This window comes from Branchiostoma floridae, chromosome 2 (genome assembly GCF_000003815.2).
Source record: "Branchiostoma floridae strain S238N-H82 chromosome 2, Bfl_VNyyK, whole genome shotgun sequence".
Classification (NCBI taxonomy): Eukaryota; Metazoa; Chordata; class Leptocardii; order Amphioxiformes; family Branchiostomatidae; genus Branchiostoma; species Branchiostoma floridae.
The window spans coordinates 15,689,776-15,705,949 of record NC_049980.1 but is presented as its reverse complement, the minus strand read 5'-3'; the positions used below and the strand labels follow the sequence as shown (position 1 = coordinate 15,705,949).

At 41.2% G+C, this 16,174-nt stretch overlaps 1 protein-coding gene across 1 annotated transcript; it reads right to left on the bottom strand.

Annotated features, from left to right (window-relative positions):
• Positions 1 to 202: 202 nt before the first annotated feature.
• Positions 203 to 7,148, bottom strand: LOC118409845 (hepatic leukemia factor-like). The gene is made up of 4 exons (XM_035811207.1): positions 6,923 to 7,148; positions 3,504 to 3,610; positions 2,363 to 2,549; positions 203 to 1,929 (listed from the first exon to the last, which is right to left on the bottom strand). Exons 1-4 carry the CDS (start codon positions 7,014 to 7,016, stop codon positions 1,484 to 1,486), a joined length of 834 nt encoding a protein of 277 aa, XP_035667100.1. The 5' UTR covers positions 7,017 to 7,148; the 3' UTR covers positions 203 to 1,483.
• Positions 7,149 to 16,174: the final 9,026 nt, after the last annotated feature.

The window sequence follows — 16,174 nt, the reverse complement described above, 5'->3', positions numbered from 1 at the left end:
AAAAGAGGACTTCATTTGATCCATATCCTCCACAGAAGGATGACGCAATATAACACCAGCAGTTGTACAACACGAGCGCTGTAAATAACTGGTGACTGGGTGAATTCCGTATCCTAAATTATGGATAGCCCTCTAACATCATGACCATCTTTTACAGAACATTTTAGCTACAGCGTACCCTTTGCCATTAATTACATGAGTGTGCTTGCTAAGGGCATTTAATAAAACAGAAGTGACATTTCTCTAGTCACATAGACATTAAAGGGACAGTATGAAGCTTGATTATGACATGTGATGGAGAAGGAAATAAACGGGGATAATAGTGGTCATGGAACTATACCAACTCTCAGACCAACCCTTTCCAATACCACCAGAGGAATTCACACCCACTTTTACAAACAATTGAATACACAAAATTGAAAGCTATCCTATAAAGTAAATGTCTAAAACTAGAAAAAGTAAAATAGTGGAAACTTAAACATAACCTAAATGCCTAACATTACTTTTGTTGCAGTAGACCACCCTATAACGTTACATATAACATCTGGAATGGGGTGTACAGTGTACTTTAAAAAGATGAATGTGAAAACATACAGCAACAACCAACATAGATGCTGAAGTATCGATTTCTTAACAATACCTGATGAAGTTCAATTTGATAGAAATAAATGTGAAATTACAAAATGTACCAATTTTTACCTATAAAAGGTTGAAGGGGAGAGAGCAAAGCATCTTTTCTGCTAATGTGGCTAACGGTTACAACTTTTTCTTTAAACCTGTAACAAGAAAACTTGACGGAGTAATAACAAATGTAATGTACAAGTTTTCACACACACACCAGCCACGATAGATCAGAACATCAGAAGATACCTTGCAATAATCTAATTTGCATATGATCACACTATTTTTCCACACTAGTATTCCATGCATAGAAACCCCAAACTCATGTCATCTACCTCTAGCCTTTTCTAGGTAACTTATCATTTTAATAAATTTCTAGGTGCTGAGTACTATCTGATGTATCCTACTAAAAATGTGCACCCATTCAATTTTAACTTCACTAGATCTCCTTATCTACACCTGAGCCACAATACTTCATGGCAGGACCAACTTTAAACAAGAATGTACCATATATAGATTCTCTCAAGTCTCACCCTAATCAACTCTTTGTAACTCTGTATCAGTTGAGTTTGTGCGTTTTTGACATCCCTGACCAAAAATAGCCACGTGGAGTTAAAAGGTATGGTCTACATTAAAAAGAGGACGAAGAAAAACAATACAGGATGTAAGCAGTGCTAGTGGGTTTTGATACTACTCTTAACCATCTCCCATCGACTTTTGAGCAAATAACAATTGCAAACAATAACAAACCTAAAACAGATAACTGAATTTAATTGCCTGCAAACAAAAACACAGTATGTACAGTACAGTTACTTTGCTAAGCTGTTTGATTTCCCTGGCTCCACCATCATCATCATGTTTCTCAGACTCTGTTCTGTTGTTCATACTTCAAAAGTTTCTTGGACAGGATCACATTTTCCTCCTTAGCCTTCAGCAACTCCTCCTTCAAGGTAGCATTCTCTTTCTCCAGGAAAGATGCTCGCAGTGCCACTTGGTTCTCCTTGATCCGCCTTGCATCCCGTGATCTCTTGGCCGCCACGTTGTTCTTCTTGCGGCGCTCCCAGTACTTGTCGTCCTTCAAGTCCTCAGGAACAAATATCTTGCGTGACTTTTTGATCATGGGCTGTGGCCTGAGTTCCTCCTCACTGAAGGCTCGTTTGCGAGGATTGAACTCTTCCTTTCCTGGGATGGAGGCAAGGGCCACATCAGTTGGCGAGACGTCGTACTCCACCTCTGGAATCACCTCCTCCATACTGATGTGGGGAGGGGAGACACCCGGAGACAATACTGGCTCGGGGCTGCTGATGGCTGCAGAAGATAGGAATATAATAATGTGATTGTTGACAATTCACAACCATCACCATCTTCTAAAACAGTTTACTTACAGACAAATGAAAACTTTGACTTCCAAACTACATATAGTATAACAACAAGTTTATCAATTGAGAAATTACAAAAGAGTTGCAAAGTAACCCTCTAGATTCTAGAATGCTGTCAACTATTTCATTTTTGACATGGTTCTCTTCTTGTACAGGGATATTTGCTTTCTTAAGCTGTACCTGTAGCTGGTAAATCTATTATTTGTTCAGATCAGAATCAAAGTTTGACAAGTTAATTTGTGGATTTCGCTGAAATTATTTTACTGTCCCAAGTTTGTAAGAGGAGAGGGCATTAAATAAGCAGTACTTGCTTTCTGACAATCTCTCCAACAGAAATGTAAAATAAAATGATCAACACTTACATGTACTTGTTGTAGCCTCCAGTGGAGACGGGGAGAATGATGTTGAAGCTGCAGGTTCTGGAGATTTAGGGTCAGGGATCTGCGGTAACCCTGCAGTACTGGGGTCGCCCACCGGGACGTCCTGTGGAACAAGGATCCCAGCTTCTGCGAAGAAGTCATCCAGGTCGATAGCCTCCAGCTTGAAGTCCTGAGAATGAAAAGAGACCTTAGCGTCACATCTTTTACAATATACTTGTGCTACCTTTGTGATATCAACTCTATTGTGTTTCTTTGTGGCAAGTTATTTACTGCTCGAAAATGCTGCATTATGCTCAGCTGAACGTTTAAGTTGAAAAAGGCACTTTTCTGATAGATTGGAAAAGGACAGACAACATGGTCAGTATACAAGCTCAAAATGCAAGGAAATCTTGAGCTACTCTTTTTAATTTCCTCCATTGAGGTACTTGTAGGAATCAGATCAGTTCTTCTTTCGTTTTGAGGCTACCAACAGCAAGTAAATTTTATGGATGACATCCTCTGCAGACTGCAAAAATAATGAGATAGGGCAAAAAAAAAACAAGATGGGTAAAAAAAAACAAGATGGCAAATTTTCAAAATAGACGTTGTAACAAGACTTGAAGAGACAAAATTTGGCATCACAGCCAACAAGGCATTCATTCCTGTATTTAAGAAGTGCACCAGTGTAGTTAAAGTGACACTAGTGTGGTAGACTGGTATCACTCACCATGTTGGCAACTACACTCATAGCTTCATAGTTGTGCCACTTTTACAACTATCTATCAAGTTGCACCTCTGCAATGTCAGTCAATGCTACAGAGTCTCCAGTGTCAATTCTACATTCAATGATTAGGTTACAACACAACCGTTACCCATTTTCGTCTATCCGGCCTTCCCTGAAGAAGAAAAAAAATCTTGCTTTTTTCTGAAATCAGGCGAAAATTAATGAGCGCGTGGATGTCATCCATAAAATTTACTTGCTGTGGACTAAGTGCCTTTCCTAAGGGCACAAGATCGGTGACAGGCGGGGTTCGAACTGAGGACCTTCTGGACCTGAGTCAAGCGTGCTGCAGTCCCACTGTTCATTGATATTAAATACATGTCAACCCTCCACTGAGACACACACATCAAAGACTGAACTTACCTTGAAGTCATCCACATTATCCCATAAGTTGGGTCCCAAGAAGGCAGATGCCATGACATTGGGGTCCATCTCATCAGCATCCTCAAGCTTCTTCTTGTCGCCATTGTCTACAAGTTAAGTCAGATACAACAGAACCTCATCAATGCAGGCTAGTCAAAAGCTGTTAGCCACCCAAACATCAAGAACGTTATTTACACCGTTTATCACTCTAACTTGGCGACAGCCACAGGGGATAAACAACTAGAGTTCCACGAACACATACCTTTGCCAAATAACAAGGTTTGTTAATATGTAGAATGATGTCTGTAGACAAATGTGTTACTCATTTCATTTTCTTTATAATCATATGCTTGGAGTTGGTTTATAAAATTTCAACATTGATTATGCAAATTAGATCCCAGGTTACCATTCATCGATATCAAATTGTATCAAGTATTACTTAAGCTATCAGCATACCAAAAATCATGATGATCCTTTGATCCATTCTTGACTTATTCTCTTTCAGTCTTTAATAAAATACACCCCTTACTCTCTTCCCTCTTTCTCAGTTACATATGTGACAACTTTGATGAAAGTACTATAATGAAATGCAGTGGGTTTTTGTACTTTTCCTAATTGATTATGCAAATTAGCTGTTGATTTGCATAATTGGTATCTCATTATGTAGGTCTTCACTTACGCTACCTAAATACCAAAAAACATGATGATCCGTCAACATGTTCATATTTTCTCATTAATAATGCAACTGAGGTCATCATTTGCATAATTGATATCTATAGCCATTTCTCTCCTTCCCAGCTACATATGTGACAAGTTTGAAAGTCCTATCATGGAATGCTGTGGATTTATAAATTTTCCTAATTAATTATGCAAATGAGCTGTTGATGTGCATAATTAGTATCTCATTATGTAAGTCATCACTCATTCTATCTACATAGAAAAATCATGACGATCCGTCAACATGTTGTAGAGTTATTTCGTCCAAAGTTGAGTTTCTGCTGCAGTACCTTAGCAAGCCGCTAGGGGGTCCATTATCAAACTTGACCTTCATTTCCCGATCCCTACCCACCTACCAAATATCATCAGGATCCATCCCAGGTTTCTCGAGTTATGCTGTTAACACACACACAGACACACAAACACATCCAAAACCTAACCTTAGCCATTCTGGCAAAGGTAAAATTGTCGCAGTGGTTTTAGTCTATTGTCCAGGTTTGTGCGGCAACCCCTCAGCTCCAAAACCATAACTCCACAAATGTGCATTTTAGTTGTATGAAACTGTTCAGAAGTCACCCTCAAGCTTAAAGCATCGAGAAACAAGTACCATTTCCACCACCCTGTCACAATTGCAAGGGGGTAGGCACTACTTCTAAATTTGCACAAAGCCCACCATACCACATATTTATCTAGAAAATTTTATATAATATTCCCTGGAGAATCCCTTCTTTACTTTTTTGTAGACAGTCAATGAAAACATGTCTGGATATATATATCTTTCAACCACATTTTTAACAATGTACATTATGTACTTATTGTCTAACTGTGAATTCAGACATCCATACAAAAAAGTAACCGATATCGTTTCAAATTTCCCTTACGCCTTGTAACCTGAATTCCTTACAGCTGTTCATCAGTTCATATTCAATTTGATGACAGAGTGATAACACGCCTACTCACAATAGGGGATGTGTTAAAAAGTCCGAATGTTTGAAGTGTAGCCACAACTTGACTGTACATTAAATATATGTAAGTCAATTGGGAACAATGTCCCAAGCTCTGCTCTACTACCTCATGTTCCTTGTATCTCTATGTACACCCAAAAGATTTTCCACAAAATCACCTCCGTGTAATTTCTGCTGGGCAATTGTCTTCTGAATTAGCTCTGCCCCAAATCTCACAACCATATGATATAAAAGGTAAGATACATGTTCTACATAGTTCAAGCTGACTCTTTGGAGACAGACTTGAATGCATGAAGGCTTTGAGACTGAAAATGGCTTTTAAAAGACTACTGCAAGGACAGCTCAAATTGAGACCATGTAGTGAAAAGAGAGATGACAGTGTACCTACCTCTCAAACTCAAAGGAAGGAGAAGAATACAGACTAAGACCGTTGTTATGTACATAAGCCCATCATTCTGGCTTGCCAAGTTGATCATGTGGCCTAAGGGTCAACTAACACATTTGCAAGGTCTGACCTTTACACCTCTGAAATATCAGGTTGCTCACAGTACTGACTGATCATAGTCATGGACCAGGAACCCCTCAACTGTGCTGACAGCTGCTAAGGTGGAGTGGGGTTGTACTGCTTCAGAAGTTTTCGACAAGAATGCCCCTGCTATCCCTACACTAGCCGCTAGGGGGCCCAAACTTATGTCACTAACTCCTGAGCACAACAGCTATCTAACACCCAAAACTCGTGGCCATACCATGTTCAGAAGATGGAAAAACACACCCGGAAGTTGCGCTGCAGTACCAAGGGAAGCCGCTAGGGGGCCCATTATCGAACTCCCCCTTCGTTTCCCAGACCCCTACCCACCCACCAAATACCAGCTGCATCCGTCGAAGTCTTCTCGAGTTATGCTGTCCGCAGACAAAAGTTTGCAATTAAACCGGCGCCTGCGCTTCCATGAAAGCCACTAGGGGGCCCAAACTCGCAGCAATCACTCCCTGCTTTAAGGGCTCCCTAACGCTCAAAAATCACGACCGCAGCATGTCCGGAACGCGAGATATCAAGCATGCAGGTCCTGCTGCAGTACCTTAGCAAGCCGCTAGGAGGCCCATTATCGAACTCGACCTTCGTCTTCCACACCCCTACCCACCCACCAAATATCAGCTGCATCCATCGAAGTCCTCTCGAGTTATGCTGCTCACAAACGGGGAGAGCCACACCACCAAACCGAAAACATAACCTTAGCCATTCTGGCAAAGGTAAAAATAGATCGTAGGAAAATGTCAGGGCCAGCCGCCTTTTGTCAGTGTAAACCGGCGGTGGCGCGACCTGGTCAGCGATAATCGCCTAAACAATTTTATCGACTAACTAGCTGGGAAGTGCTGGGAAGGCTTGGGGGACGTTCGGTCTTCGGTCGAGAGCTCAAGTCTTGGCAGCATGGGACACCAAGGGAACGGGTCATCCTTCGAGGCCCCGTGGCAAATTGACATTATCCCGGTAAAAACATAATTTCGTCTACAAACTAGCTTATATCCCACTCGTTTGTGCGACGTCTATGACTTATGTACATTGTTGGGGCCTGGTCAACACCAGGGAAATACACCCAGGGCAGGTCAAGAAGACTACAAAGCTAGTAGTATAGGGGACCCACTATCGCGTCTACAAGACTAAAACCGCTCTGCCCCCCTAAAAACACCCAGTTCCCCACGCCCGCTCGCGAGCTCGGCTCACGCATCACGTTTACTTACCGGTTTTGCCTGGCTCTGGAGGAGCCAACATCGCATTCTGTAGCAGCGCCTGTAGGGTGCTCTGCTTGTCTGTGTTCTCCGTACTGTGAGACATTTTGTAGTTCGTAGTGTTTTAACTACAGAAAATACTCTATACACCTCAGTCGGGCGCGATAGTACCTTCCCGTTGCAGAACTCCGCCGGTCTGAACTCAAGTAAGATGGCGATACATGTGAGGATCCCTGTTTATCTGGGTTATAGGGCGGGGCTTAAATAAATTATGTTCAGTATGGGTACTCCTGTCAGCTGATTCGTCGTCATTGTGTCACAGAATGGTAAACAGTCGAACAGGGCGGTCCCACATAAAGACAACTCGTGATCAAGCCGCTGTTGTCACGTTTCCTGACCTCCTGTGACACATGACGATTTTTCTGTTATGTAAGGCCTAGATTCAAACAGATGTGCGATGTTTGGTTGTTGTCTATGTCTCTTTGCTCGTTTCGTAGTGATATGGCCTTATCTTAGGTAACACATTGTAAGCACGTTAATGACTTTAGTAAGATCCCCATGGAAAACCAAAGCTACCCCAAAAATGTACAAGTTGACCGAAAACACTAGAAATTCAGCCAAGCAATCATACATCTGCTTGAATCTTAGGTAACAGGGCACTTCTAATTGTATTCACTGTTAGGCGGATACTTCTGTTCCCTCTGGGATGTCTGAATATGGCCGACAAAGCACATTACATTTGCGATGGCGTCTTATAAATTCGGTTATGTAACGAAGCTATGCCTTATGTAAGAATGCAATGTATAAAACTAGAAAGGCCGACATTTGCTTGGGTGCAAATACAGCATATTTCAGCCATACCCATTCCCACGCAACATTGGACTGTTCTAAGTCACCCCTGCGCAAAAATGGAACATTTTAACAGTAAGTTATACTCGCCACTGTCAAACTTACGTATCAAAACTAAACGCAAAGTGGCCAATTTCCCCGCGTTTTCCGCCAAATAACATTTTCTGATGATTCATATTCAATTGCCATGCGGAGTGTTGGTAAATTCAATAACAAAGACTTGTATTCTAACGTTCAATGCACGCGTACCGTCCGCTACCGCTCAAATGACCCTGTCTGAACTCCAAATCCTCGCAAACTACAATTTTAAACCGGGCACAGGGTGACACATCACTTTGAAAATTTGACAGGAGAAAGAAGATACATTACGAACACAATATATTTCATCATGCAAAGTATTGCTAACATATAAATAATGCACATATTATCTTCCCATATTCTTTGCAGTACCTTTTATTGAGTAACATAAATTTCAAAATCCTCCCAAATATGCATGGTTGCGTCTACATACACACGTGACAATGTTAGCCAATCAGCTTCAGTTTTGGAAATTCGCGCTTTGTTTTAATACCAATTGTTCCTTCCTCTTCGCTGATTGGCTGGCGGCGCAATTCAATTAATTAGCAGACCGACACCTGCCACCTGTCGCCCAGGGCGGGGGTTATTGCTTTGTTTGCCATATATGGAACACACTGAACGCCGAGAATGGCCAAAACAAGTCAAGTAAATTGGAGAATGACAAAAAATCCCCAAATATATCATTTTGAAGAGGTTTATGCCAAAAATTATACATCCGTCATTTGAATAAGTATCTAGTGCACCCTTTTACCCAAATTTAGGTCATTTGGTTTTAAAACCAGGGTACAGGAGCCAAAGGTGTACGTTTTTGGTAATAAAATGGCCAAATAGTCGCAAAATAAAGCATTTTGTTGTACTGTATGCCTAAAGTGTTGATGCATCCATGTGCGCATATGTGTATAACACTCCTATACTAAATTTCAGATCATTTGGTTTTAAAACCAGGGTACAGGAGCCAAAAGTGTCCTTTTTTGGTCAAAAAATGAACAAAAAATCGAAAAAATAAGCATTTTGTTGCACTGTACACCAAAAGTGTTATTGAATTTATATGGGGGGATTATCAAGGCACATCTGTGTCAAATTTCAGCTCATTCGGTTGTAATACCAAGGTACAGGAGTCAAAGGTGTCCTTTTTTGGTCAAAAAATGACCAAAAAATAGCATTTTGTTGTACTGTACACCAAAAGTGTTATTGAATTTATATGGGGGGATTATCAAGGCACATCTGTGTCAAATTTCAGCTCATTCAGTTGTAATACCAAGGTACAGGAGCCAAAAGTGTCCTTTTTTGGTAAAAAAATGACCAAAAAATAGCATTTTGTTGTACTGTACACCAAAAGTGTTATTGACTTTATATGGGGGGATTATCAAGGCACATCTGTGTCAAATTTCAGCTCATTCGGTTGTAATACCAAGGTACAGGAGCCAAAAGTGTCCTTTTTTGGTCAAAAATTGGCCAAAAAATCGCAAAAATAAGCATTCTGTTGTACTGTACACCAAAAGTGTTATTGAATTTATATGGGGGCATTATCAAGGCACATCTGTGTCGAATTTCAACTCATTTGGTTGTAATACCAGGGTACAGGGGCCAAAATATACAGTTTTGGTCTAAAATTGACCAAAAAACCTTAATAAAACCTCTTAAGAGACAGATATGAAAAAATTGGAAAAAACACCCGAGGGTATTAGCCCACTCTACCATTGTGCCAAATTTCAGGTCATTCGGTTTACGAACGACGGAGATGAATCACTTTGAAAATTTGACAGGAGAAAGAAAGAAAGAAAGAAACATTACGAATACAATATATTTCACCATACTATGTATGGCTGAAATATAAAAATAGGATATACCAATAGTCCTCATGTTGTACTGTCTACTAGTGTTAAATATCAATGAGATTTTTAAGATATCTGATTCTGAACATTTTATACTACTATGATATGAAGGCAATCCCTGACATAATACGCATGTGGGAGCTCTATACAGTACATATGCCATGTGTGAGTTTTGTAGTCCGTTCAGCAAATATTATGATCAGAATCTGTCATCAGTCAGGGCGATATGTTTTTATTGAGCTCGCCTTCAGTGAAACAGACACATGACTCGAGGCTGTTTTTACGCTCGAACGTTCGTTGACCTTTGACACACTCGCTGGACACAGTATACGCGAGTGGTTATAATAATAATCGTAATCACCAGGTGTATTTTGCCAGCCAGTACTAAGGTAACGTTACCCAAATTATGAGTAATGGGGCTGATTAACGTGGTCGAGGCACCTCCTCGAGCACGGGACCTCCGTTTTACGTCCCTCTAGCTTCATCAAGATATCACATCGTCATCCATCTTTTCCTTGTGGCCAGGAAACCGACTGTTGCGTGACAACACATCTACTGGAAGATGCTAACGTTTAGTACGTAACGTTACTTGCACTTACCGTTGAAGCTTTAACTACTCTCCAAGCAGAGGTTAGGCTCTGGCTCTGTTTTTTTAGTCGTTTTCATCGGGCTTTCTATTTTGTATTTTATCTTGCTGTGTCAAAACCTAACTGAAGTTTGACTCAAGTTTGGCTGGCATACTTCAAGAAAAATTACAAAATAGATAGCCCGATAAAAACGACTAAAAAAACGTTTTAAAAAACAGCCAGAGCCTAACCTCTGCTTGGAGAGTAGTTTTATAAACCTCCTTGCACTATTACACACATCACACAGGCCGTCGTACGCTCGAACGTAAGAGCGTATGTTGACCTTTGACACAGATTGTCGGACACATGATGAAGTCGCGTGCGGGCTTGTTGACCTCAAGATCATACATGATCAAAGGCTCTGGGTCATTTCAACTTGAGAAGGATCAGAGGACTGATCGAAAGCTTGTTGGTATTAAAGCGCTTTATTTCGGATATATGGTCTTAAAAATTGTAACATAAATCAGTCAAACGGGTGTTCGGAATTACCGGTCCGGTCCGGACCGCGGAATTACCGGTCCGGTCTGGTTTGGGGGCGGAAAAACCGGTCCGACCTGTTCTGCGTGTAGCTACGCCCCCTGGCAGAATTGAACAGAATTGCATGTTGTATGGTGTGTTCCTGTATATCACAACATGGAGCGCACTGATTGGATGTATGGGGGTCTGCATGCTAATGTCACTGTTTACGTCAGATCGATCGGCGACGGTTAACATATACATTGCACTGGTGGAAAGTTTGCCATGACCGAAGCACTGAACGGAACCTACTGCCAACAACACTCACTGTAGTAAAACAGTCACTTTTGAACACTAACGTTATCGTAGATTACGATGGGGCGATTACGATTAGCATAATCGTGTACACGCCGTAAATCCGATCGTAATACGGCCGTATTTACGGGACGGTATCACGTGAAGAGCGGTCGATTCTCACCTCACCTCACCTCACCGGTCGGTTGTATTCAGAATATTCATTGAATACCGTGTACACGGAATATTCATGAGCATTATTATTAATCAAACAGCCTGATTTACGGCAGAAATTTAACAGCGTCTGGTCGGAAGGGCGGGGTTCTACCGCGTATGCAACGTAATTAGACTGTGTTTAAGTAAAATGGCTAGCCGATCTTAAACTTTTGCTATTTTCCTAACACGAAAGAACAATTCTCATAACCATATTTTCTTTGAAATAATTCTTCATTCAAAAATATGTGTATTCAAACAATGCTGAGATAAATGCAACCATTGCAACGTCAATATAAAGCGCCTGTACATGTTCCCAGAAAACCAAACATAACCGGACAACACAAGTCACCGGCAACTTTGATATTGCCGCCGGGCGTGATCAAGATCGGGAACATGCACCAGTGCGCAGTTTGAAAGCCACCTTTGAATTTTGATAGGAATATCTGTGCACAGCAAATACATATCTGGAATGGTGCAACTATGTATTTTAGAGCTACTACTTACTCGCTTTCTATTAGATATGACCAAAGATGTTATATACACTATAGAGTTTAAAGGCACTTTTCTCCTTGGTATGACACACGCAGTCGGCGTGGTTTTGTGTGGGGTTCAGAAAGTGAGGAATGTTGTCAAACTTTGTGGTTTTGAGCGGATGTATGGGACCTACATTATTGAAATAGAAACCAATAGATGTTTTCTGCGGGTGAATGTGTTTAATAGATGTTCAGATACCGGTAGCATTGTAGCAAAAATGGGTCTGACCCGGGCCCTCTTGCCGCGCCGCTCAATTTGATTGACACATATGCGGGCGGGGCGCGGCTTCTTTGAGTTTGACCAAGGAGGTTAATCGCATTGGTTTGACGGCATGTTTTCAAAGAATGGGCCTGTGCTATATACAACTATCAGCACGGGGCTTGTTTTTCCACAGTGTTTGATTATGTTTCTTGGTTTACTTTATTTCATAGCGATATTTAGTACCGATTAATATATTTTAGGTATTTTGGAATAGCATGTATCGTAAACCCACATCGTAAAGTTCAACAGGCGTGCACAAATTGTTAGACAGATTCAGTTGTGATTTATACTGATATATGGTGCCACCGCGACTTAAGATGACAAAGGCATGGAAGTTCATCTTACATTTAGCGATGTACCTACCGTATTTCCACATTTGGAATAGATGATGGTCGATCTGGTAGCTGCACAATGATGATGGAAAGCTCTCGTATGAACTTACCTTCCAGGTTTTAAACGTTTTATGATGTGTACATGTGTATTCTCCAAATTAAAGGAGCTGGAACAGTTTCTCACCTATAATTTTCAGCAGCTACACTGTAGTTGTAGATTATAGAATCAATAAACAAGGTTTAAAATGGGGGTACATCGTCACCACTGTTAACAGCGATATTTTTGTACAAGCAAGGACGTTACATCTGATGTAACGTCCTTGGTACAAGCAGAAGATTATATGTTCTTTTGTTTTGGGGCTCATTCATACAACCCCCTCTCGACATTTCTTGCAGTATGAATCGGAAATGCAATTTTTTTAATATATGGACGATGGACTTCTATAATGCTATTTTTTTATATCAAGATTTTGAAATCAAGAGCTCATGACAGTTATTGCCTCATGTTAGTGTCAGTTGTTAAACCAGGACATCAGAATCTAGGATCGCTGCAAGGTTGAATGTACTCCAGGCCGTCGGCGAGGAAAACAACTCCTCTAGCCGGCTGACTCCCCTAGCGTACCATTGACTCTATTTGTCCATTTTCTACAATTAAACCACCGATCCGCGAAGCCTGGTAGAGGCTAGGGCTTCTTGGTGGAGCTGCACCCCCGACGATCAGCAGTGTGCAACGGATGGAACCCCGAATCCCTTTATTCTGACTTAGAAATGTAGCTACCTAATAATAGTACATTTTGTATGTAGTGTATGTAGTATATACATAGAAGTAAGTGTAATATTAGTTGCGACTTCACAAGTTTCAACAGATACGGTTAATTAGTTACGCCAAACAACACAACATTGAACAGACATATACGATCAACAAATACATTAAAGCACATAAAGTTGAAAGAATGCCTTGTATTGATTTCGTCGGTGCGACGATCAGGAGCGGCAGTCAGCGATGTTCCGTCAGGAAGCTCCGTCAGGAACAGGTAGGTCTTGTTGGGCCCCTCGGCACCCTCGACGACCAGCAGCATTATTTCAAGCAAAGTCGTCGGATGAAAACATAGTTATCGTCTAGTAAAGTAGTTGTGATATCAATAACTAATTAAACAAGGACCATCAGCTTATCTAGAAATACATAGTATATCCGGGCATATGGTTACATTATACAATGTATATTGTAAATTGTATATTGTATTACACAATGTATATTAAATATATTCCGGCTTTCTAAGAAGAAAAAAATATCCGAAAAGTCCGCCTCTAGAAAAGTAGCTATGATATCAATCAATTCCTAACAAATGAGCATCAGCTTATCTATAGAAATGACCGGAAATGATCTATAGAAAGTTATGACCGGGCATAATATGGTTCTACAATTTCACCTTGTACATGTATATGGTAAATAACCAACTCAGGCAAACCTTATATTTCCACTTGCAAAGAAAAAAAGGTTATACTCAGTGAGACATTTGTAATGGGAATATTAGAAATTGTCTCCGATTTCTAACGTAATGTAGGAAGTTCTACACGATCCTGAAAAGCTATCGTTCGGCAGTTTGTGGACTTCTGTCGACCTGATCAAAGGGTACCGATATGCTAAGTAGGTTAGGGATATCATTACAGAGGAAGCCGCACGACTGCCAATCACAATCACAACCATAGTAACAGCCAGGCTGTGGCATTGTCGGTCTGTGGGATTTGAATTAAAATACAAGTGTTGTTTACTTTTGGAAATGAATCAAGCCAAGAGCTCCAAAGAACAAACCACTGTATTTTAGGTTCTCTGTGGTATTATTATCATTATCTAATTCTACGCACTCGATGTGTAACGAAATCAGCACGAGTCTGCGACAGTCACAGACTCGCGGCGCTCCGTGTAAGACGCCAGGCACCCCCGGACTGTCACTCTTGTTTCAACTTTTTCCCACGCGTTCAGCTGGCCGACACGAGACTGCCGAAACATTGAAAGCCCACCTTTGGTCAATTCCTGTCAAATCTATTTCCAACATACAAATTAAGATGACTATTTGGCACTTTGCCTTGGTTTAATTCGAATATATTAGGGTAACCCACGACTCACGGTTTCGGCTCTGAAAACTACACGGGCGTCTTTCCGATCGGCGTGCGAGCTTTTGCAGGTGATTACATGGGATTGTTGTCTTCAAAACAAAAATATTCGTCTTTAGCGACAAGTGTAAGACAACAATCAATATCGATCACGGTAAAATCTGTCATTTATATAGAGAATGTGATATGGTTTGTCAAGCTGGCTTTTCTTGATAGGTATATTGAATTTTTGCATGATGAAATGCAAAATGACGATTGCGATTGCAAGTGTCTGAAGATTTCCCAGACTTCAGTTCTTTGATCACGATCCTATTTTCACGATTCCATATATGAAATGAAAGCCGGCCCAACAAGAAAATCTCACTCTGATCATACTCTGATCATTGTCGACCTATTATTTGTCTCAAGCTAGTGTCGGTTTTACTGCTTTGAGTGTTGTTGGCAGTAGGTTCCGTTCAGCGTATCGGGCATGGCAAACTTTCCACCAGTGCAATGTTTATGTTAACCGTCGCCGATCGATCTGACGTAAACAGTGACATTAGCATGCGGACCCCATGCATCCAATCAATGCGCTTCATGTTGTGATATACGGGAACACAGCATACCAATTGCAATTCTGCTATTTCCTGCCAGGGGGCGTAGATAAACGCAGAACAGACCGGACCGGTTTTTCCGCCCCCTAAACAGACCGGACCGGTAATTCCGCGGTCCGGCCCGGACCGGTAATTCCGAACACCCATCACAATATCTGTTGCAACATTCCTCACACGCACCAAGGACGTTACATCCTGATGTAACGTCCTTGCACGCACGTAGCATTACATGTGTCCAGCGAACGTACTTTCGAGAGGAATTAAAAACATCCTGAAGTCAGGTGCCTCTGTTTTTATCCATTTCATGTGGGTTATGTTTTCACGAGGGTCGGTGTGTTTGTGTGTGTGTCTGTGTGTGCAGTCAGACTGTACAAATCTACACGGTATATACATAGTGACAATGGACAGTCATGAACAATATTCTACTCTAATACTAGTGTTGGCTATTTCTAACAGGTTGGGTTTGACTTCTTTTTTTGGAAGCAGTGCAAAGTCTACTCTTGCATTGTCGACCTCGAAACTCAAACACATCTGTTGTAACAATGATATGGCGACCAAAATTCTCCTTTTGATCTCCCGTCTTGTTGATATTCTTGTATGGCGCTGAGACTTGGACACTGAATTCAGATTGCTCTGGAGATGTGAGTGAAAGAAACCGGGGCCACAACTCGACAGAAAAAAACACTCGGCCGAAAAAACTCAGAGATAAACAAAATGGACATTATATAATCAGAAATGAATAAATGCCCTTGCGTTTACGTACTAGTATGCAAACCATTGATCGGCTCTGTCGCGGGGAGAACGCGGCCTGCACACGCTGCACGACTATGATCTTGGATCTTGGAGAGACCAGTGGGAAATCATCGATTTCCTGTACTTACTTACATAACGTGTTGTGTGCCTTATATGTATGGTAGCCAGCTTCCAGCGTAGTTACATAATCAACCCAACTTCTCCAGAGGCTGGGGCCGCGGCGCTGCGGAAAAGGTTTGGTAGATCGCACAACGGGTTTCGTAGATTAAGATTTACAAAAACTAACTTAATACGTTTTGTGCGCTTCGTTCCTTTTAGATAC

Bases quoted from the DNA above. Each gene is read 5' to 3' on its own strand.
- LOC118409845 (XM_035811207.1), bottom strand. From the start codon at position 7,016: ATGTCTCACAGTACGGAGAACACAGACAAGCAGAGCACCCTACAGGCG. The intron at 3,611-6,922 runs GTAAGTAAACGT...CTTAACTTGTAG, and splicing joins TCCAGAGCCAGGCAAAACCG to ACAATGGCGACAAGAAGAAG. The intron at 2,550-3,503 runs GTAAGTTCAGTC...TTTCATTCTCAG, and splicing joins ATAATGTGGATGACTTCAAG to GACTTCAAGCTGGAGGCTAT.